General features: G+C 40.2%; 2 protein-coding genes across 7 annotated transcripts in view; one reads left to right on the forward strand and one right to left on the reverse strand.

The window, feature by feature from the left end:
- Nucleotides 1–246, reverse strand: part of HPS5 (HPS5 biogenesis of lysosomal organelles complex 2 subunit 2) — a 31,771-nt gene extending 31,525 nt beyond the window's left edge. Inside the window, exon 1 of one of the 2 annotated variants that reach the window (XM_082192988.1) lies at nt 114–246. The gene's annotated coding sequence lies outside the window, so the exon portion shown is untranslated. The remainder of the gene's footprint in view (nt 1–113) is intronic. The other variant, XM_082192989.1, reaches the window with a different exon arrangement.
- On the forward strand, nt 52–22,740 carry GTF2H1 (general transcription factor IIH subunit 1; the record flags this gene model as incomplete). 5 transcript variants are annotated; one of them, XM_082193953.1, is made up of 15 exons in its annotated part: nt 52–190; nt 5,911–6,079; nt 7,249–7,441; nt 8,866–9,028; nt 10,309–10,402; nt 11,738–11,887; nt 13,421–13,500; nt 14,107–14,237; nt 14,701–14,788; nt 14,904–14,992; nt 16,015–16,132; nt 17,878–17,968; nt 18,329–18,444; nt 19,288–19,380; nt 20,190–22,740. In XM_082193953.1, the coding sequence occupies 14 exons, from the start codon at nt 5,926–5,928 to the stop codon at nt 20,274–20,276; spliced, it is 1,647 nt and encodes a 548-aa protein (XP_082050079.1). In that variant the 3' UTR covers nt 20,277–22,740. The 5 variants fall into 5 exon arrangements, with proteins under 5 accessions (XP_082050079.1, XP_082050077.1, XP_082050076.1 ...); XM_082193951.1 differs by lacking the exon at nt 52–190 and adding an exon at nt 245–357; XM_082193950.1 differs by lacking the exon at nt 52–190 and adding an exon at nt 447–729.

Consider the following 22,740-nt stretch of genomic DNA (forward strand, 5'->3'; position numbering starts at 1 on the left):
CACGTGACGGCCACGCTCGCTCGGCCCTCCCCTTCCTCCCCCCCTTCGGACCGTTGCTGAGGCAAGAGCCCCCTCCCCCCTCAGCGCGGCGTCGCCGGCGACCTAGAACGCACCCGCGGGACGTACGGAATGGAGGACGGGCGGGGCAAGGAACGGGTTCCTCACATCTGCAAGACCCGGTGGCGGACTCGTAAGGAATGAGACGAGAGTAACTGCCTTGTTATTGTTTCGTCGTCATCCTCCCCCTTCCCCCCCACCCTTCCTTCAGGACAGTGTCATGGCCGCGGCGGGGCGGGCAGGCCTTCACGTGACCAGAGAAGCGGCCAGGTGGCTGACGGGCACCGTCACGTGACGTGGGTAAGTGGCATGGCGGCTGGAGTAGTTGTCTCCTTTTGTCACGTGATGCGGTCTGGCTTCTGCCGTGCGTGAGCTAACTGTTTCCTGTCACGTGTGCCTTCTCTGCCGAGCTCCTTGGCCGCCCCATGGCCCAGAAGGAGGCGGCGGCGTTGCGAGCCCTTCAAGCCGGGAGCGAGGCGTCGTTGGCGCTCCGTGCTGTCTGCCTTTGAGAGTGAGGACTTGAGGGCTTCATTGTATGCCGCCAAGATCAGGAGGAGCGAGGAGTGAAAGTCCAGGGCCTCGGTAGTTACCCCTCACGGTAGGGGGCCTGTCGGATTCAACGGTTCCGGGTTCGGAGGCCCGTCTCACTAGTTTTTGCTTCTTCGGAAGCGGGTAATGAATCTTTAATACTGGTCTGGGTTTCCTCTCTTCATGAAAGCCTGCTTATTGCAAGGCCATAGGATGTGGATATAGCTGCGCATGGCGAGGAAGCATGCCCCCCCCCCGCTTTCGTACCTGTCAGTCCTTCCAATTAATATTTGTTTTTCTCTGAGTGTTTTTACCTCTACTTTAGGAAGTACTGTGGTATATCTTTACAGAGAAGCAAAGTTTTGTTTTGAGTCTGTATGTTTGCTTTTCGTGCTTTTTAATCTTTTATTCTAAAACTGTGCTATAAGTGCAACGGAAGGATTGGCTAATAACTTGGAAGGGGTGGTGTGGGAGAGGGCTAGTGCAGTTTTGGAATGCTGAAGCTTTTCTTCCAGAAACTAGGGCTTAGAAATGTGGAAGGCAGAGTCTTCTGAATGAATAGAAGTATTGTTTAGATGTTGGAAGATGCATGTGCATGAGTTCTGCTTTGTTGGTAGTACAATACAAATAACCTTTAGAAACCCACATTACTGTTTCCTATAATATTATATTGCTAAGTTATCAATGGCACTAGAAATCATGCGTAGGCACACTTTTAAAATGCAGAGTAAAGAAAGTAAAGTGCTTGGTGTTTCTAGTACAGGGTTCTTTAGTGCATTACAGCTGAGTGCCTGAAACAAAGCATTTGAAGTTTTAACACAATTTGAGAGAGGCACACAGCTCTCTTCTAAATTAGTACTTATCTCCTATTTGTCATGGGGCAGTACTTTGATTTACCAAGCTTTAGTAGGTAGGCTGTGTAGGGAATTGGTAAGATAACACTGATGTGATTATTCCTTCAGTTGTGAGTTCCTTCAATAATGTGAAAGAAAACTTAGTGGACTGGAGGAGAAAACTTCGATTTGGAAGCTGGGTGTATTTTACCACATTAGTAATTAGATAGTGTTTTATGCAAAAGTCAGTACTGTACATGCTTGCTTCTCTGGGCACACATTGGAGACAGTGGGAACAAATCTCTAATGAAAGTTAAGAATGAGTTTGATAGTCCTTTATTATCTTCCTGTTGAAAGAATACACACAGCTGCAATCGGCTTTCCCCCAGCTCTGTGAATTCTTTACAAAATAAAATTAATTACATTTACCCATCTATAAAAAAATTCTGAGTGTTTGATAACTGGTAGTTTGTTAATACTGAGTGACAACTTGAGCTAAGCACTCTTTTACAACCAGATAGGCAAAAAGCTTGTGCCATTCTAACATTAGCAGAAGAAGGCTGGGCAATAATAACATGGTCCAAGGTGAGGGTTGGTTTTTTTCCCTTACTAGGACTTCTGTTTACATCTCTATCCAGTTTACATCATCTTAAAATAATTTTACCACATGCAAAACAACGACACTGCGTATATTTCGTTGGGTCTGTGATTGTTCTTTGGAGTCTATACACACAGCAGGAGAGCCATGTTCATCGTGTGGCAATATAAATGAGATGCATTCAGTTTCTTACCTTTGGTTAGTTGAAGTATAATGTTTTTTCTTTCAAAACCATAGCTTAGAAGATTGAAAATAAGATTGGTTCATGTGTTCTGCATCCTCTTTTCACACATAGATTACCACACCTTCCCTGCTTTGGTGTTGCATCCAAAGCAAACAGAAAAATTCAAGCCCACTTTAGACCTTGAATAATCGGGGCAGGGGAAGTTCCACTGCAGAAACAGAAATCCTTGCACTAACAGAACTACTTCATTGGCTATTGCCAGCTGTTCTAAGCAGTCATAATATGAGTATATTAACTAATATGCTAATTTTGTATGGATTAATAGAGCAGTTCAAAAGTTGGAAGTATTTCCTGTTCAGTCAGTAAACCTTAAACTGCCTGACCTTTTTCCTAGGGCAGTATAAAAAGCCATACTAGTTCGGCACAAAAAGGATATCCATGTAAGATATTGAACTTGGCCAAACCAACCTTCAGAAACCTTTTATTGAAATATAAGCTAGGCTAGTTAGCTTTTTGTGCTATTAGTGTTCATTTAATTTGGGAAGAATTAGTCTTCTCTGGTGTTCTATCGTAGTTCTAACAGCTTTTGCTTGTGAAGTGTTTGGCTGAAAATTTCATTATGAATATATGCAATACTCATTAAGTGGAGCCCAGAGATTGGAGCATATTACTATGATCTTAAGGGACGCGGGTGGCGCTGTGGGTAAAACCTCAGCGCCTAGGGCTTGCCGATCGCATGGTCGGTGGTTCGAATCCCCGCAGCGGGGTGAGCTCCTGTCTTTCGGTCCCAGCTCCTGCCCACCTAGCAGTTCAAAAGCACCCCTAAGTGCAAGTAGATAAATAGGTACCGCTTTATAGCGGGAAGGTAAACGGCGTTTCCGTGTGCTGCGCTGGTGCTGGCTCACCAGAGCAGCTTCATCACGCTGGCCACGTGACCCAGAAGTGTCTCCGGACAGCACTGGCCCCCGGCCTCTCAAGTGAGATGGGCGCACAACCCTAGAGTCGGACGCGACTGGCCCGTACGGGCAGGGGTACCTTTACTATGATCTTATGTTAACTGAAGGGGCTGCCTATTTGCTTCTGGGTTCAGTTTAAAGTGCTGGTTCTAGCCTTTAACCAAATGACTTGCTGGGACCTAGTTTTTTGTTTGTTTAAAAACAAAATTTATATACCACTTGATTGTAGTAAAACCTCTAAGTGGCCTACAAGAAATATTAAAATTATCAGTAAAAAAACTGTTAAAGCAATTAAGAACATTTTAAAATAAGTAAAGGTAACAAAGAAAATTTAATTGTTGGTTATTTCAGGAACTGCCTACACCTGTGAGCCTCCCTTTTAAGATTTCTGGAATATCTTTAAAACCAACAACCCTGTCAAATTTGCCACTTCTTAGTTACATGTTGCCACTTCTCTATAGTGTGTAGTAAAACATAGCTGTGTTTCCATAGCTTCACATTGTTCATTTCCCTGCCCACATCCCACCAGAAGCAATCAACAGTGAAGGAGGCATGGGGAAATGCAAGGTGTGATTACACCAGGACATTGGAGAGGGGAACTTGACATGTGGTTGCCACACTCAGACTTGTGTTCAGGGCAGATTTTAATCTGCAGCACTTGCCAGCTAATCAGTTAAAGCTTGATGCTTTTATTTGAGAGGTGGCAGAATTACTAGTCCCTATCTCTTTTTTTGAAGACTAGTATCTGGAATATGCAGGACCCAGTGAAATTGAATTAGAATCAGTTTTCAAATAGTTGCATCCTCCCTGCAGGTCTCCTCAAGGAAGTCTATGCAAGGACCCTGGACCCGCCAGAGAGAATTTATGGGTTTTCAGGGAGGAGGAAGGGAAAGAGCATTCAACTTTCATATATTATACAGTATCTTTTGCAGAATACATTGCAAAGTGGTTTGGGATAAAGGGCTTATTCAGCAAATGGAACCACCAACTGAAACAGTCAAATTTTTAAATGATAATTCAGCAAGGAAGAGTGTATTTTAAAAGGTTATTAGATGGCACTCTCCCAGCACTTTTTGTCAAGTTTCATAATCTGTTGGACAATATAAAGGCTTAGGGAAATCAATTGACATTGGACTTTACTTGATTCCCCTCATTTTCAGATCAGACAGAATTATGTCTTTGGACTATTGGTCATAGCTGTATTTCCATACATTTTGGGCCAGATTCAGTAAACAGTTGCACTAACAGAAGCCCACAGGAGCCTTCCAAGTGCAAAGGGACTTCTCTCTTCTCTCCATGCACCCACTCAGATTGGCTCTAGGGGGTTGAGAGAGCCCCCAGAACAGTGTGCAGGGGAGGAGAGGGAAGATTGCTCCATCTGGCAAGCGGAAATGAAATAATTGTAATAGCATAATGTTGAATTTCACCATCAACATTAATATTTCATGTTTTTAGGTAGTTTTTAATCAACATAGCTCTTACGATGTTAGCCTACTATAGCAATTGAAAGTGCAGCTTTTAATGTGATTCAGTAACAGGAAGACCTACATGCTACTATAGCAGACCTATTTGCTATAGTGGAAGAGAATTCCTGATGCCCAACAGGACTTTTCCTTACTGTTCTTTCCACCAGCAATGTATGCATACACTTAAAATCTTCTCTTGATGATTGGAGGAGCCTTATTTGGTAGGCAGCAGAGGGGGGAAAGGGAAGGAAAGTCCTATTGTGTGAGTAGAATTCCATTCAGACATCATCAAATGCAATCTGGTTTTTTTGCATCCAAAATCTTAAATTTGTCTGCTCCACTTTCAGTCTGGAGAATAGAATGTTATCTAACTTTTTCATGATTCAGAAAACAAAATGCACAAATAACAATAAAATGTAAACTCTTTGACTACCTTACAACCTATATCTATGTGATAGCCTGTTCCTTGAATTTTTCAAATATAATTCATACTGGAGAGGGCTTGGGCTTGTCTTGTTCTGCATTCTGGCAAGGGAAACAAAACAAAGGGAGATGGAAGATGCTGGTGTCAGAAGATTACTGTATTTTTTGTGTATAAGATGCCGTCATGTATAAGATGCCCCCTACTTTTGAGGACACCAGATTTAGAAAATGGGCATATGCACTATCCGTGTATAAGACGCCCCCAGGTTTTTAACCTTATTTTTAAAGTAAAAAAACCTAGTCTTATACACGGAAAAATACAGTAGGTGCCTATAATCAATATTTTTGTTTAATTCCTGGGTCATTGCATTCATTGGTAGAAACAATAAACAATTCACTGCTCACTTGAAAATGGGCTATTAGTGTCCCCCCCCAAAAAAAAAATGCCTGATGAATGGCTGCAAGCCAGTTAAGTGCATTAACAGCAACCAGCAATGAATCTCCTGTTTCCAGTGCAAGCCAGAGGCGTAGCGGGGCAGGGGACACTGGGCACCACACCATGGGGGCAGCACTTAGTGTGAGGCCTGAGCTACACATCTCTCCTAGGAGTGATGTGGTGGCTCAGGTGCCTGCAGGCTCTGTGCTGCCCAAAACGGCGTCTTACAGCTGAGGGGAAGATGGGTGGACTCCTTGGAGGCTCTGTGCAGCGCACCTTGCCCTGACTTGCCCCACCCCCATGGGTGGCTTGTCCCGGGTGCAGGAGCTGCTAGCTACACCACTGGTGGAAGCTTCTAAATTGTTAAAGCAAGTGTGAACCTATGAAAAACAAATAATGCTGAAATAAGTTTTTGTTTTTAAAATGCAGTCCTCTGTAGCCATTATGGCAACATCATCTGAAGAAGTGTTACTAATAGTAAAGAAGGTGCGTCAAAAGAAGCAGGACGGAGCTCTTTACCTCATGGCTGAAAGAATAGCCTGGGCACCTGAGGGCAAAGACCGATTCACAATCAGCCATATGTACGCAGATATAAAATGTAAGTGAAATGCCTACCACTTGTTTCATCATGTAACGTTTGGTTGAATATAAATGTTAAATGCTTAGCTGTTCTGTTTGAGGAGTTCAGGATGGGGGCTAAATAAACAAACCTCCCTAAACAAGTTTGAATCATCACGCTCATTGGATATTGCATTGTTGTTTTAGTTTTGAAAAAACAAGGCTTGCAGAACTCTAGCTGTTTCTCCACAGCAACCTTATGTGGAGATATTATTTTCTTGGAACCTGCCACCTTTTGCTGCTAGTGTTACTGTCTTGCATAACTGCTCTTTACTGTTTGCGATTCTTTTGCTTTCAGAAATGAATTGTCTTTATTGGGAGAAAACCTGTGGGTCTTCCCAGTGATAAGTGGAATAACATAAATATGGGGAGATGCTGTGATTTATTAAGAAGAGTTCATGGCTTGTACATAGGAAGGATTTGAGCAGCGGTTTTCAACCAGTGTGTCATGGCACCCTGGGGTGCTTTGAATGATGGTCAGGCGTGTTGCAGACAACACTAGCCTCTGTTCCTCTTTCCTTCCCTCCCTCCTCTGATGCCCTCTTGTGTCTCTGCCTCCCAAAGGCTTGCACAGCTGTTTGTTGCAGCAGCCCTGGCTGTAAGCTCTGGAGGCGAGTGGTGCCTCTGGGAGACACCTCTCTGGAGTAGCGGGGTGGGGAGAGCTTAGAGACCAGGGACGGCAACTTCCCGGAGGACTCCCAAGGAGAGGGGAGAGGAGGCTGAGGGAGCATTCCACAAGGTAGGGTGCTTGAAAAAGGATGAGAGGCTGCCAGCTCTGCGAAAGGGGTGACATAACTGGGCTCCTGAGCCCCACAGGGGTGCCACAGAAAGACTGTAGTTGGTTAAGGGAGCCGTGGACTCAAAAAGGTTGAAAACCTCTGGATTAGAGCATGAGCCCCAGGCTGTCCTCTAAAGGGATTAGGATAACAGTGCAGTGAGAGACATCTGTCCATTGAGTGTCAGTCAGGCCTCATTGCTGTTTATGTGAATGGTTGCTGTAAATAGATATTGAATTGAATTTTATGTGCCACTCTTCTGTTTTAATCAGTGTTCCAGGTGGCATTAGAAAAGTCATACAAGCTGAAAATTTATTGTTGTTGCACATATTTATTTGGGGAGCACTTGTGTTATGTAATGTATATTCTTTAGGCCAGAAAATCAGTCCTGAAGGAAAAGCTAAGATTCAGCTTCAGTTGGTACTACATGCAGGGGACACAACCAACTTCCATTTCTCTAATGAGAGCACAGCAGTGAAAGAGAGAGATGCAGTAAAGGATCTCCTTCAGCAGTTACTGCCCAAGTTCAAGAGGAAAGCTAATAAAGAACTTGAGGAAAAAAACAGGTAAAGAATGTCCCTGTGTCTTTTACTTACAGTGTAAACCAATTTTGGTAATTTGTTAAACTGTCTTGTAATTGTGCCAGATCCATTATGGCTAAGGTATTGGGAGCTCCTGTCCCTAATTGTAACAGTAGCCTGGCTTGATTTCCAGGTGCATAGGTGTTGTGCGAGTGGAGTGAGGCATACTCCTCTAACTTGTCAGAAGTGGAGCTTTTCTTCATAGGTGTTGAGCTGTTTCCATATTAGTAAATAGTAAATTCTATATTAAGGGTATGTATGCTGAAACTGGCATAAAATGAATTGTTGTAGCCTTCATTGGGCTACGTTTTATTGATTTAATAAAGTATTAGATGTCATGAAATTGCTTCCATTGAAACGTTCCCAATTAGAACAAGATCTTCTGTCTGCACAGCAGGACCTCCTCTCTTGCCCACTCCTAAATCTCTACTGGGGGCTCCCCAACTCTCCCGAGCCGATTGAGAGGGGCTCACAAGGAGAGGGGAAAGAAGTCCCATGGTGCAGATGGAAGTCTTGAATCACTTTAACTGCTCTAACTTGTTCTCCCCAAAAATGGAAGCTCAACAATCCCAAGTGGTAAAAAGCAGCTGTTACGTAAACATACACAGAACTTTGCAGTAATTCTATAAGAAGTAGCTGGTTAAGATGGGGAAAACAATACTTTTGAAAAAGATTGTGTGTGTCCCTTCAGAACTTTCAGTTCTCCAGAATCTAAGGCTTCAATCCTAAGAATCCTAAGCAAGCTTACTAAAGAGGGAGCCCCATTGAACACACACATGCTCCTGAGCACATGTGAGGATTGCTCTGCACATTTAGGTTTCCTATGTAGCATAAATATACTTTCTTTGTAAAAGTAACTGTTAACATTCTTGATATTTTTTTCATACGTAGTGCTTACCTATAAAAGGAAAAAACATGTTGTTTAATGTTTCTAAAAGTGCAATTACAATTGAAAAAAATGATGGGGTGGTAATCTGATGATGAAAGGAAGCTTTAGTAAAACAGATAAGGAATCAGTTTTCAGTGATCCACACCTCCCCAGTCTGTCCTGTTGGGTCTTCCAGTCCTCTGTCACGAAGTTGGAAGAGGGGTGCAGGACACTGCATGAGACAGTAGGATCACAAAAAACTGCTTCACTTCCTGTTCTATTAGATAATTTTTTATATAATTCTTTCATATAGTATAGTTGGTTTTGAATTGATATACCTCGATTTAAAAAAATTAATTGTATGTGTAGTAATTTTCATGTTTCATGAACTTACCACTTTTGTAAATCAAAATTTGAGTATCACAACAGCATAGGTGCCATTTGCTTGTATGTAGCTTGCATATAAACACTAGTTTCTAGAATCCAGTAAGTTATCTTTGGAATTAAACACTTTGAACAATTTTTAATCTTCTCTTGCCAGAATGCTGCAAGAGGATCCTGTTTTGTTTCAACTTTATAAAGACCTTGTTGTGAGTCAGGTGATCAGTGCTGAGGAGTTCTGGGCCAACCGTTTAAGCATGAATTCTGTGGACAGTTCTACTGCATCTAATAAGCAGGATGTGGGCATTTCTGCAGCTTTTCTGGTATGTTTATTGAGGGTTTCTTAATCTAAAAATATTTTTAGCCTTTTAAGGGTAAAAGTTCTCTCAGGGTGACTTACAAGATGAAAGCATACAACAAAACACAATTAATAAAATAAAGTAAGCGAGAAAAGAGCCCATTTAAAAAAATTAAAAAGAATAACATAGAAATAAAACCATCAGTACCTCAACAAAAGCAGTTCAAGGGAAAACCAAGGGAAACAGGTGTGCTTTCAGAGCTTTCCAATAGACCTGTCGCAACAAGGCCTGCTGGAATCCAGATGATATGGTATTCTCAAATCTGCTGTCTAGTGGTTGCCAGTCTTAACTGCTCTCACAGTTGGGCAGGTAAAAACAGCGTGCATTGTGCAAGCAGGCTGATATGGATGCAGGCCGTTCTTCAAGTAACTTGGACTGTTCTTTTGAGGTCACAAGGGCTGGTTTATTTAAAGTCACAGTGCCATTTTTTCCAGGCTCAATTCAAGATGCTGGGCTTGTTCTTTAAAGCCTTGAAGAGCCTGGAACTGGGGTGCTTGAAGGTCTGCTTTCTTTGGCATGAACATACCCATTAATTAAAATATTCTCTGAAGGCCCTTTTCCAGTATACCTGCCTTCATAGATTAGACAAATGGGTCATCAAGGAGAGGGTCTTTTCCCTGGTTCCACCTAAGCTTTGGAACTTCTAAAGGCATGTTAGCTTAGCACATTTTTGGAAACTTTCAGGCACTGGGCTAAGTCTGTCCTGTTCTCTTGGGCTTTTGACAATTCAATGATCCTGTCCACATATGTTAAACCATAGTTTAAAACAAACAATAGTGCATGCTGCGCAACAGTTTCCAGAGCACTCCTGCTGAACCATAAATGAAACAAGCCAGAGTCTCACTTGTCATGTTGCCTGAACCCAGGCCTGTGGTTTGTTTCCTCCAAACAAGCTACCATGATGTATAGCCACTCATATTCCTTGAGCCCTCTTTTTTCATATATGCTGATCTAGGAAGTATTAAACACCACAATTGAGTCCAGGTGTGTATGTTATCTGCATGGGAGTATAGAAATAAGCCTTGCGCTCATGCCCCCTCTCTCATTATGTTCAAATCTGTAATCAGGACTGAGGCTTACACACGTAGGTACTAACTAGCTGTTTCTCAATATAGGTTAAGTTTTGGACATAAGGATGTGTACAAGCCATTTTGACACATAGTATTGACATAGTTCGTTGGTGCCATTTAACAATGATTTGCAAAAGTTTAAATAAATTATTGTCAGTATTTATCTTCTTGTAGGCTGATGTTCGACCTCAGACAGATGGATGCAATGGTCTCAGATACAATTTGACTTCAGATATCATTGAATCAATATTTAGAACTTACCCTGCAGGTAAATAATATATTCAAAACTGAGCTTATATATACATATGTAGCATCCCTGGTATCTATGCAGTTTTTTTCTGACTTTTCTCTTCAATTCACATATCGACTTCCATATATTTTCTCCTTCATTTTAAACTTTTAAACCATAAAAAGTTGGTGTTTTCAGCCTTGCATCTTTGTCCTGTGGGGTGTTAAATGATATTAATTGATTTTACATTTGAACTGAAATTATCTGTCCTTATGGAACCTTTGCTTCTCCAAGGTAACCTAGGATTCCCCATTCTGTGAACTTTATAAATTATATGCATAACCTAAATTAATGGTTACATCTGATTTACATGAATGGTCTTTGTTTCTCTCCACGCTATACTGTCTTTACTTCCCTTCTAAGGGGCAGAAGAGATTAGTTGATGGGTTGCAAAAGTATTTTATTTATTGTGATCACTTCTTCCTCTTGTATTTCCCAGATTGTAAGTGACTTGGAAAGACTTAGAGGGGAAGGGAATTGGTGGCACAGGAGTACATGGGGAGAATTTCCATTTGGAAATTTCTTGAAAGGAGCCAGAGAATTGAATGAAAACAGAATGAAAGTTCCTCCTCCTGTTGCTCACTCCCACTCTGCTTAAATGTTAGTTATCTGAAACAGCTAAGAGGAAGATAGACCTGGCCTCAGGCAGGCCACTTGCTTTGGAATGTAGAAGAGGAGAGATCTGGCCCTTCATCTCCCATTTGAAAATGGCTCACATAAAACAGCATATACCAACCATTTGTGTATCCATATTGCTAGAAAGATTAATAGACTACTCATTTTTCCTGAGAACGCTGCCTGATGACAGATCAGCAGTTAAATTCCATTTATTTGTATGTGTTGTAGACAAGGCCAATGCCAATTTAAATTACACATATTTAAGCACATATATAAACAGCATGATATAGTAGTTCCCAAAAGGTGGCTTGAGTCCACCAGTTGGTGTCTTGAACCTTGCAGTTGGTTACAAGCTTGATATCAATGGCAGATACGGGGTGGGAGCATGCAAAGAGTTGGGAGTGGTTTCTCCCCCCCCCCCCCAACCTCCTGGTCAAGGATCAGGCAAGTTCTGAACAAAAATAAAATCCTGTTTCTGTGTCCTGTTAACAGAATGTTTGGAAACAATTGAATGAATCTTCTTCCATTCCTATTCAATGTTACTTTTTCATTGCATGTTGAACTATATTTTTGCGGTTGTGATACACTGTAAATCATCCTGAAATATGATACAATGAGCAATATAAATACATTATAAATTATTTAATTTGAAATAAAGTATCATTTCTAAGTGCTTTATGTTTGTCATGCTTACAGTAAAACTGAAATACGCAGAAAATGTTCCTCACAATATGACAGAGAAAGAATTCTGGACACGATTCTTCCAGTCTCACTATTTCCACAGGGATAGGCTGAATGCAGGATCAAAAGACCTTTTTGCAGAATGTGCCAAAATGGATGAAAAGGGTATGTTCTTATTTCTTCACCTGTAGACAATACACTGCAGTTTCTAGCCAAGTTTGTCAGCTTCAGTATTCAGTAATTATACCAAGTAACATAGAAATCACATCTGGTAAATACTATACTCAGGAGTAGCAAACAAGTTTTCAGCTTGTGATACTGAACTTTTAAAGCAGTTCACTCAGCAATAAGTCCTATTGACTAACATTCCAAGATGGTAGGATTCCACCACCATGGTTGAAAGGTGGACACTTATTTGCTTTCCTTTTTCATGTTTTATTCGTATTATTTTTAGAATTATTGCACATATATTCTAGAAACAAAGGTAACCCATACCCAGCAAATCCAACAAAGTTTTCTTTTGAGATCCCCAAAAGTACACTATGAAAGCCTGTATTCTCATCCATACACTAAGACTTATAACAGCATACATATATAAAACATGTTCTTACTAAGTGATCCACAAGTTAGTAAGGTAGACACTTTTTTTCTTCTATTTTACCCTTTGATGATTTTGTCTATGAAGGAAGGGATGGAAATCAGTGGAAATGACTCTACCACAATACTTGCAAAGCTAGTTGAAAACACATCAGTAATTTGCTCACATAGGGTTGTATCCAGCTCCCTGGAGCACATTGATTACATTTTTCAATAGTTGGTTCTGATATGGCATCCTGTATTTTAAATTCTCACAATTGAGTCCTTAAGTGTATTTTGAGGGTGCATGGGAGAGGAGAGGGAAGTTTCATTGAGCAAGCTGCAGTCTGTTGCGCAAGTGGGATAGCAGTGAGGGACCACCACATGTTAAAGAAAAGCAGGTGCTTATTGAAAAGTAGTACGTACGTATCTATCCCATAAAGTCACCACAGTCGTAATTGTGGCTTCTGATTGGCTGCAGGAAGCTCCTGCAGCCAATCAGAAGCCGCAGAAGCCCCATCAGACGTTCAGGTTCCAAAAGAACATTCACTTTCGGGTTTGCAGCATTCAGGAGCCAAAATGTTAGAGTTCCAGGTCTTTTGGGATCCAAGGTACGACTGTATATGTATAACATGGGAAAACATATTTGTTTGGTTCACATGTAATGCTAAGGTGTGATTCAAGCAAAGCATCTGGCTTGTATTTTCTCCCTCCCTTCTCCCAGCTATGCAGTTAGGAGAACTGTTGCTGAGTTTAGCTTTTGTATTTTTTTTTTTTAAATAATGGTTTCACACTGCATATGAATTGGGGAACCTGGTTTATAACAATGTTTCATTGCTAAATGAGCCAGCTTCAGACCGTGACTTATGAAGGTGGCTCACGTTAACAAATGCTGATTGTAAGCCATGGTGCCTGGCCTATATGCAAAGCTAAAAGCTCAAGCCTTCCCAGCTGTTTGGGAGTGGGTAAATCACACACATCTGTTAAGTGCTAAATCGTGTTTCTTTTTGTAGGTGGCTTTCCCCACTTGCTAAGCTTAGAATGCACTGTTAGGCTGAAAGACATATCTCAATATGGCATATCATCCTCCAAGTATATATGGATTTTCCCTCTTTCTCCTAGGATTAAAAACAATGGTGTCTCAAGGTGTGAAAAATCCTTTCTTAGATTTAACAGCCTTGGAAGATAAAACGTTGGATGAAGTAAGTATGAGTGATTTAAAACTATGAATTGTATAATATGTATGCCAAGTAAGCATTGGATCTTGGCTCTCAGAACTCTCTTTGGGCTATACCGCTTCCGTAGCCATGTCCCTCACCAGCCCTTCTTCACACCATCCATTTGTGTACTTATGTGGCTGGAGTGTGTCATTGAATTCTGATAATGCCTCTTGCTTGCCTGAAGGACACTACTAGTACATTGCCAGGTTCCATAATTTAGGTTGCCATGACAAGTGTACTGCTGCCATCTGGCAAGTATGACAGACCTGCCTTCCCTCTCCGTGGGGATCATTGCCTTATTGGCTCTTGCCAAGAAATCAGTTACCTAGTTTCAGAAAGCCTATTTGCCATTGGGCAATAATGATTTGAGCACTAGTAGCATGGTGCTTCTCTTGCAAAAGCTGTCTTAATTATGTTCTTGTTCAGATCTGGGTAAGAGATTTAAAGATTGGGATACCAACTCTTACAGTGTCTCAGCCTGCACTGGACCACGCTGCAATGCCAGTAGTTCAGCATCTGATTTCAGATCTTCATATTTTAAAATGCAGGATGTCTTGTTCAAACATTTTATCATCTCTTCCTTTGCAGGGTTATGGTGTTTCCTTGGCGGCTTCCACATCCAATGCTACAAAATCAATAAAAGAGAGTAGCAATGCTGCCATTATAAAACGGTTTAACCATCACAGTGCCATGGTCCTTGCAGCTGGGCTTAGAAAACAGTAAGTTTCAGCTAAGAACAGATCTTCCAACTAGACTGAAAATCAGCCAAGTCTATACTGTCAAATAGCCCAGCTCTATTTGTGCTGATGTTTAATAATTGAAATCAAAATGGAATAGTCAGACCATGCCCTTTGTAGGTCTGCTCAGATTGGCTCTGACGTTGGGACTCTCTCAGGCAGTTTTTATTAACTTACTTATTGGGTGCATGTATTGTCCATCGAACCAAAAGTTCCAGGATGGGCACATCACTAAAACTGTCTTATATCAAAGGAAGTATACATGGGGCTAGAGGCTGCTGCCCAAAGGAAACTGTCTTCTCCTTACCCCTGACACAGTGCACTTGCATAAATGCTTTTTGCTTGTGCATAGAGATGAGGGATTGAATCCTGACCATTGTAGAGATCTAACTAAATTTGAGTAGTTTGAGAGAATACAGTATAATGCCTAATTCTTGCTTTTCAGAGACACACAGAATGACCACTACAATGAGGCCAGCAGTATGGATGGAAATTCCAGAGATTCAGATTTCTTTCAGCCACCGGTAAAAAAGGTAATACTGTCTTTGTGATTCTAAAGGAACACAAATGTTCTCCCTTATGGGACTATGCCAAGTTCTGCTTCTTGTGTCTAGTTCTACAGTACCATGACTATGCCTTGTCTTACAGGTAAAGCTGCAAGAGTCCATTGAATATGAAGATTTAGAAAACAACAACAGCGTTAGAACTATTGCACTAAACCTAAAGAAATCAGATAGGTATGATTTGCAGGCCAAATAAAGTAGTTTGGGTCTTTTGGTTCAATACAAAAAATCATTGACCCTGTTCGCCTTTTTCTGTACATCATGCTTTCAACGAGAAAGAAGCATGCTTATATATACATTACCTTCAATTATGTTTTTTATAAAAAGAAATAAATGAGAACCTTGCCCTCGGGCTTACAGTTTAACAGACAGCAGCAGAAAAAGGGGAAGGATGGGCTGGCAAATCTGAAGATACCCCAGAACACTCTGAGATACATGAAAATAATTCCAAATATTACATTCTGCTTTTGCAAGAGCTTTATATAAGCAGAAGTGAAATAGTAGCTGTAAAATGTTACCACACAGCTCTGCAGAAACTCTTGTATATGCTCTTGTACATGCATTTGCAAAATACTTACCGCTGTTTTCTTTCCACTTAACTGTCGTCGTCGAATCTAGCACTTAGGCCTAAATCCAACATAGAGAAGCATTTTTTCACACATTGATTTCAATGGGCTTAAGCAGTGTTTCCCAAGCTTTGGTCTCCAACTGTTTTTCATCTGCAACTCCCACCATCCCTCGCTAGCGGGACCTGTGGTCAGGGATGAATTGTAGTCCAAAAACAGTTGGAGACCCAAGTTTTGGGAAACATGGGGATTTAAACAAAGTCTTAAGTCTTTGTTGGTTTTAGGCTATAATCTTTTTCACTTGTTAAGATAATTAGGTGGATTAGAAGTGGTTGCAATATTTTATTGGCCCATGTGTTCCTCACTTCACCACTTTTCTGGTTGTCTTTGTTTTGTATTTTCTGAAAAATTGATTTCATTGGTTATCCAGCTTAATCAGACACAATCACCTGGGTTCCCTTGCAGTGGAAGATTTCATTTTCTGGAAAATCAATATGCATTTTAAGGGGGGGGGTTCATTTCAAGCAGAACAAAAGGTGGTACAAAGGTACCTACAGAGTGGGATTGAACACTGAGAAATTGGATTCTTATTCCCAGATTTTTAATTATCATTTCTCCTTTGGTCAACAGGTATTATCATGGTCCAACACCAATTCAATCACAGCAATATGCAACTAGCCAAGATATTATTAATTCTTTGTATAGTATTAGAGAAGAAATGGACACTTATGTACCCAAACTAACTCAGGTAGGATATGTATGTTGCTTTATTAAATAAAACAAAAAACCCAAACTGGATTCTGATTGCCCATATGATTAGAAGATTGGATATTGATTGATGCTGCCCAGCATACTTAATCTTGGGAGAGCAAATGTTATGTTTCTTTGGATATTGTAAAATAGTTTGAGAACTATTTTTAACAAGCACAGAATATTCAGCTTCAATGTGTTATGTTTTTTAACTGATAGTTGTCATGATTTGCATAATTGCAGCAGCTATAATGAAGTCTACTGCAGTCTTGCAAATAGTGAAAGCTACATGTGTAACCCCTTTTTATTATTCATATTGCACCATTATTGTGCATGGTGCTTTACAGAAAACAATTGGTCAGGTACCTGCTGTGGTGAGATTACAATATATATTAAAAAAAAACCAAATGCAGGAGAACAGTTGAGGAAGGGGAGAGAATAGAAAGCAGAGGTAAATGGGGAGAGAATGTGCGATTATTTCAGCTGTATATACAGTGGTACCTTGGGATTCTGGAGCGCCGTTCACATCCTGAACAGAACGTAAGACGTGACTGTGCATACGCGGGTCGCATTTTGCCGCTACTGTGCATGCACGTGACGTCATTTTGAGTGTCTGCGCATGCACGAGCGGCGAAACCCGAAAGTAACGAGCTCAACGGAGCACAACCCGAAAGCACTCAACCTGAAGCACATGCAACCCGAGGTATGACTGTACTTAGTTACAGTCTGGCATGGAACCCTGTTAAGCTATCAGTTTTTGCAAGTGCTTCTTCCATGTGAATGCTTCCCAACCACCAACAGTTCTTGCATGTTCACTACAGCCCTCCACTGTAAGTCTACAGAGTTGTAACATGTAAGGTATTAAATCACTTCTAGGATAAACTCAGGACTCCGTTGGAGAGGATTAAACATGGGACATCCACAGAAAATATATATGGGTGGATTCAACTTGGTTGTTTCATGCATGGAACAAGGTTTGCTTGTGAAATGGGACTTTGCCCTCACCCCATACACTTCCTAAATCGACTCTGGAGGGTTGGTGGCAAAGTCTTATTGCATGAGTGGCCTTGTTCTCCATGCACATACCCCACTTACCACTATGCTGAATTCCACTCTCTGTTCAGAAGGCCTTTGGAGTACACTTAGTATTGTTTCATTCACTCAAATAATCAATACTGTATTAGGATATATGAAGAAGACAGTCTTGAGTTTAAAGGAACCAGGCCATTTTGATACATGATTGCATAACCTAACTGCCTTAGCACATTAACTGCTCAATTATGAAACAGCATAGTGCTTTGCTCGTTCATTTTGCTATTTTTTTGAGCTCTCCGTCTGCACACCTTGCAGTTGAGCAGCAGGAAGTGAAAACGTGCCTCTTCTTGTACTGCACTTTCAGACATTAGATGTGAACCGATTGTTCTTGCTGTTGGTTTGGTGTTTTTTCTCCCTTATTCTGACAGCCAGCTTGATTTTTCTGCTTCTGCTATTAGGCTTAACTATGTACTGTAAAGCACTGTAAAGAATGATTATGGCTGAGTTATATAAATATAATAAATATCCACTTGGGGTATAACAAGAATTGTCATTCTTAATATAACACCAAATAATAATTGTATTTTAGAACAAAATTAATATGGCATATAACTATATGGTTAAGCCCATATGACTCAAACAATATCCATAGGTTTTGAGGAGTTCTTTTATTATGGTGTCTGACCTTTATTTTGCCTCTTTTTCAAGGTTATCTCAAGTGGTGCTGCAAGTAGTACAATCGCAGCTCTGTCACCTGGAGGAGCACTTATGCAGGGTGGAACACAGCAAGCCATAAATCGTAAGTATTTTATGTCTTCGTCACTCATGCCTTATCAAATGTGTGAAATGCTCATGTAAGCATTATAGGACAATTCTTTTAGCTAAGGTGAAAAGATTGAAAATATCTGACTAGTTGTACAACCCTGGTTGTGGCAAGAGTTCTTTTTCCACCCAACTCAGGCCAGTTGAATAGTTTTCAGTGAGGGACAGTGGACCTGCTGAAAACGTTTGCTGACCCCTGGCCTAGTCCTTAACTGTGTGGGATCCTCTAATGATGCTAATATCAAAAACACAATTTTCTTCCCACTGCCAACTATCAGAGTTTGTGAGCCGAGGTGATGGTAGAAATGTGACTTGCCCTCATTGTTTTTGACTGCAGAGATGGTGCCAAATGATGTTCAGGCTGAGCTGAAACACTTGTATGTGGCACTAGGAGAGCTGTTACGACATTTTTGGTCCTGCTTTCCGGTTAACACACCATTCCTAGAAGAGAAGGTAGGAAGGATCTATAGAAGGGCTTGGCTTATCCCTATCATTATTGATATGCAGCAGTCTGTTCTGTAATGAAATGTGCATGCTGAGATCTGTTGATATGAAAGCTTTCTATAATGAATGGCCTGCTGCATGCAACAATTCTGTCCCAGATGAACAGCAGTGTGTGGAATGTCAGTTCGCTATTGGAGCAAATGTAGTACCAGCTGACCTTGCTACCTAATCCAATGGTTTTTTCAAATAATTTCGAAAGAGATGATTTTTGTCTTCAGGGACTTTAAAAGAAACTTTGAAAATTAATAAGTGCAGGAACGAAAGTTTTGCACTGCATATGTGTTCTGTATTTTAATCAGCCATACTATAGAAAGTTTAAAGTATAACAACTTTAAAGAAACTTCCACATGCTAAAACAAGTGTGTAGTCTATGTTTTCCCATTCAATCAGAAGTTTTAGGGTTCTATTTAAATGTGTCTCTGCTAACACACGGTTTTTTTATCCAGTGGAAGATTTTATAAATGGAAAGTGTGAAGTGGAAGTAATTTTCACAGATATTTTTCCCCTTCCATCTGTCTGACCTACACGTGACCTCCCCCCATCTGTTTCAGAGTTGGGGGCCCTTTTTTGGAATAGTGTAGCATGTAGCATAGGGAGCTGCAAAAGAACCCCCCCCCATTTCCCCACTTACAGAATGCTCCAATGGATTAGAGTTATTTCAGCAGCGGAGCACAATTGGATACAAGCATTAGGGTGAAATCCAACAGTGGAAATCTACCAGTGGAACGGATAAGTTTGAAAAAGCAAAATAGCTTCCTTTAAATGTTTGTTCTCTGATATTTTCTCTTTCAGGTTGTGAAAATGAGGAGTAATCTGGAAAGATTTCAAGTCACTAAACTGTGTCCATTCCAAGACAAAATTCGAAGACAGTATTTAAGCATAAATGTAAGAGGGAAAAGCAACCTACGAATATGAAATATAAGGGTAGCATAATGCATTGTTCATATAAATTGCTGATTGCTAGAAAGAATGGCAAAATTGATTTGCCTTATATGAAACAGGTACCGTTAACTTCAGAAATAAGGAGGCTTTCAGTTTTTTCTAGAGTGGCCAGTGAACACCGTGAAAGTATTTCCTGTAACCCAGGCCCCTTTCTTCTTAAATGTCAACTTTGAAAATGACCACTATACCCACCTGTTCCTCCCATGTCGTAAAATGGACAGCATCTCAATCAACTCTTTAACAGCAGGGACTTCACATTAACTGAAGGCACCTTGTGGTCACTATCCTGCTTCAGAGCTTTATCATGATCATGACTCAAGTGCCCAAACTCTTATTTTCCTATGGGTGGTCTTACTGAATCCATTGCCACGACCTGTGTAAGATAAGGCTAAAGGTGCTTTTTTGTGAGTTATTTAAACTTCCCTTCAAGTTGCTAGCTATATATTGCCAGTATGTACTATTGTGCAATAGAGGACCAGTAAAAAATAGTTCTGACTCATGAAATGAAGTCGTCTTGTTCACTGATCTGTGTGTGATTCTCCTTTTTTTTTTTTTTGCACTCAGAGGAGATGAATACTTGGTGTTCTATACAACTCAGTTCTCCTCAGATAGACTCAATCAAAATTAACAGTCCAGACTTAAGTCACTTTCATTAACTTCATTGGGTCCACTCTTAATAGGACTAACATTGATTGTAGCCCTTGGCTTAGTAATATTTTTGTACTAATTTTTGCAAACCTTCTTTTTTTCAGCTGATAAATCACATAGAAGAAATGTTGCAAACAGCCTACAATAAATTCCACACATGGCAGTCTCGGCGTATGTTGAAGAAAACGTGAAGACCCAGTGGTGCCAGATTTTTTGAGTGGGAAGCATTTGCAATAGCTGTAGGAATGCAGCTACCCAGTGGGGTATATCTTACAGACAATGCTGGAAAGTCAGCATCATACGGACTCCTGAAAACGATGCTAACTGAACTTGCACACTTTCTGGAAAGAAACAAGAGGTCAAACTTGAAAACTAGGAAGTTAAAAGGAACCAAACCAGAAGAGCTAAGTGGCAAATATCTATATAAATGTAAAGACACTGTTTACTGCAGTTACTCAGGAACTGCTTTTGATTTTCATAAAGAGCTGCTTTCAGAAATAAAAACTTTAAAAAGGGTGTATTAATAAATCCAAGATTGTTTGTCTAGTTTTTTAAAAGTGTATGGTACAGGGTAGAACCTAAACAGTTATTTCTTCACTGTATCCTGGCATTATATTGAATTCTGTTTGTATTTCTAGAAACAGGTTTAACATTTTAAATATTATTGAGAGACTTTTTTGCCTCAAATTCCTAAGCAGCTTAGATGCTAAAATAAAAAAGTTTTGGGTTTTTTTGCCATGTTTTGCTACAAATCAACAGCCAATGCACTGATGAAGTTTGGTGTTTAAAAGAGGTACCTTTGGCAGAAAGAGTGCAAAGTTTTATGCAGGATTTTTACCAGCCATCGTTTACATGTTTTCTTTTTACTGCTAGAGTGTGCTGCTGCAGTTTTTTAAAGTCTGACTTTTGTTTGGAGGTGAAACAAAATCATTTTTAAAGTGAGTTTAAGAAGCTTACAGAAGTAATAACTTTTTATACTATTGAGGAAAAAAACAATCTTACATGTGCTTTTTTCAGTTCTCTCCTGATGACTGTTAGCGCTGTATCTGGCGACTAGATAATCATTGAAGAGTGAAAATACGATATCTTTAGCTATATGTGGAATCTGTTCCATATTATGGTCCAAACAGGAAGCATTTCACTCTTACCTAAGATGTACCTGCCATGTATTAAATACTTGACTTATAAAAACAAAAAGTAAACTTGTTTTATATAGTCCATGGAGTCAGACTCCTTATATTTTGTTGTCTTAATGTCTTCCTCATTAGAAGTCTATTCTAGGACCAAGCAAATGGCTTTATGGCTTTGATTATGTGTGTGATGAGATCTATTGAGATATTTTAGAAACCAGTGGTTTATGACCCCATAAACCATTATTTTTTAGTGGCAACTGTTGGAATTCATTGGTAAGTTAGAAACTTTATCCTATTTTCAGAACTGTTCATGCCCAGAAAGAATTATTAGTATTACTGATTTACAGTGTATTGGCATGAAGGATCGCTTTCCACCTTGAGCCAGGTCTATGAACTAGCAGTTTGAGAACCACAAGAATTTCTCCTCATGAAAGAGTATGTGCTTCTTTACATGCTCACACAGTGTTCTCCGGTGAATTGATATTCTGCAACAACCCAAACTTGATAAGCAGACCACTGTATCTATACTGAAATACTATGAAGTAGATGTAAGGCATTATCCTTAAACTTGCCACTGCTTGCCTTTTCAGAGGGGCTGCATGTTATGTGTTGCAAAATGATTCTGCTTCTAAACGAAAAGGGGCTTTCTCTTTGATCGGACGCAGCGAAATGTGAAAAGCTGGAATTAATCATGAATAATAAAAGCTGTTGCTGCTGTGGTAATGTCAACTTACTGAAACATGGCTCTGGTAATACGTCACTGTGTCTTTTGGGTGAGCCCCTCAAGCAAGCGTAATTCTGATGACCTTGTCGGCAGTGTACCAATGACACATACATATCTTCAAGTATCATCTGTGCAACAAAGAGCGTACTACAGGTGCCAGGCTGAAACAGCTTTTTGCATTGAGAAATTCTTTGGTCAGGCTCAAGTGCAGGATTCATGTGCACACATTCTACTTGATCCTGTTGCTGTGAAGGTATACATTTGCACTGATATTTCTGAGCAATAATTAGCTGATACAGACCATAAAGGTGGGCTTCATCAAAACTTATTCAGGCAGATAACCAGATTGATGGTCATTTAACAAAATATTTTTTTCTGTCTTCTCTTCCTGGAATTTTAAAATTTCCATAGTTATGTCAGACTTTGGGACAAAAAAAAGTCTGTAATTGCAGAAATATCCCCAAATAGAGAATTTAAACACCGTGAATGGTTTTTTCAATTCTTTGACTTGAGAAGTACCATGAGACTCTCCTACCAGAAGATGGCAATAGCACTATCATGCCTACATCATGCCTACTTTCCTTACATAGCTCTTTTGTGCTCCTGCTGTTTGACCTTTGTTGATTCCAGTACTACTTAAGCATGGTCCAAAACAGATGAGTGGCATTAACTGTGAATTGATGTTTTGCTACCATGCAGTTATTGGAATCTGAAGATAGAACTTGTATTTAATGGAAACTCATGCAACTTGTATCACTGGCATTGATCCAAAATTGTAGAATAAATCTGAATTCTGTA

This window comes from Podarcis vaucheri, assembly GCF_965113315.1.
Source record: "Podarcis vaucheri genome assembly, chromosome: 1".
Taxonomy (NCBI): Eukaryota; Metazoa; Chordata; class Lepidosauria; order Squamata; family Lacertidae; genus Podarcis; species Podarcis vaucheri.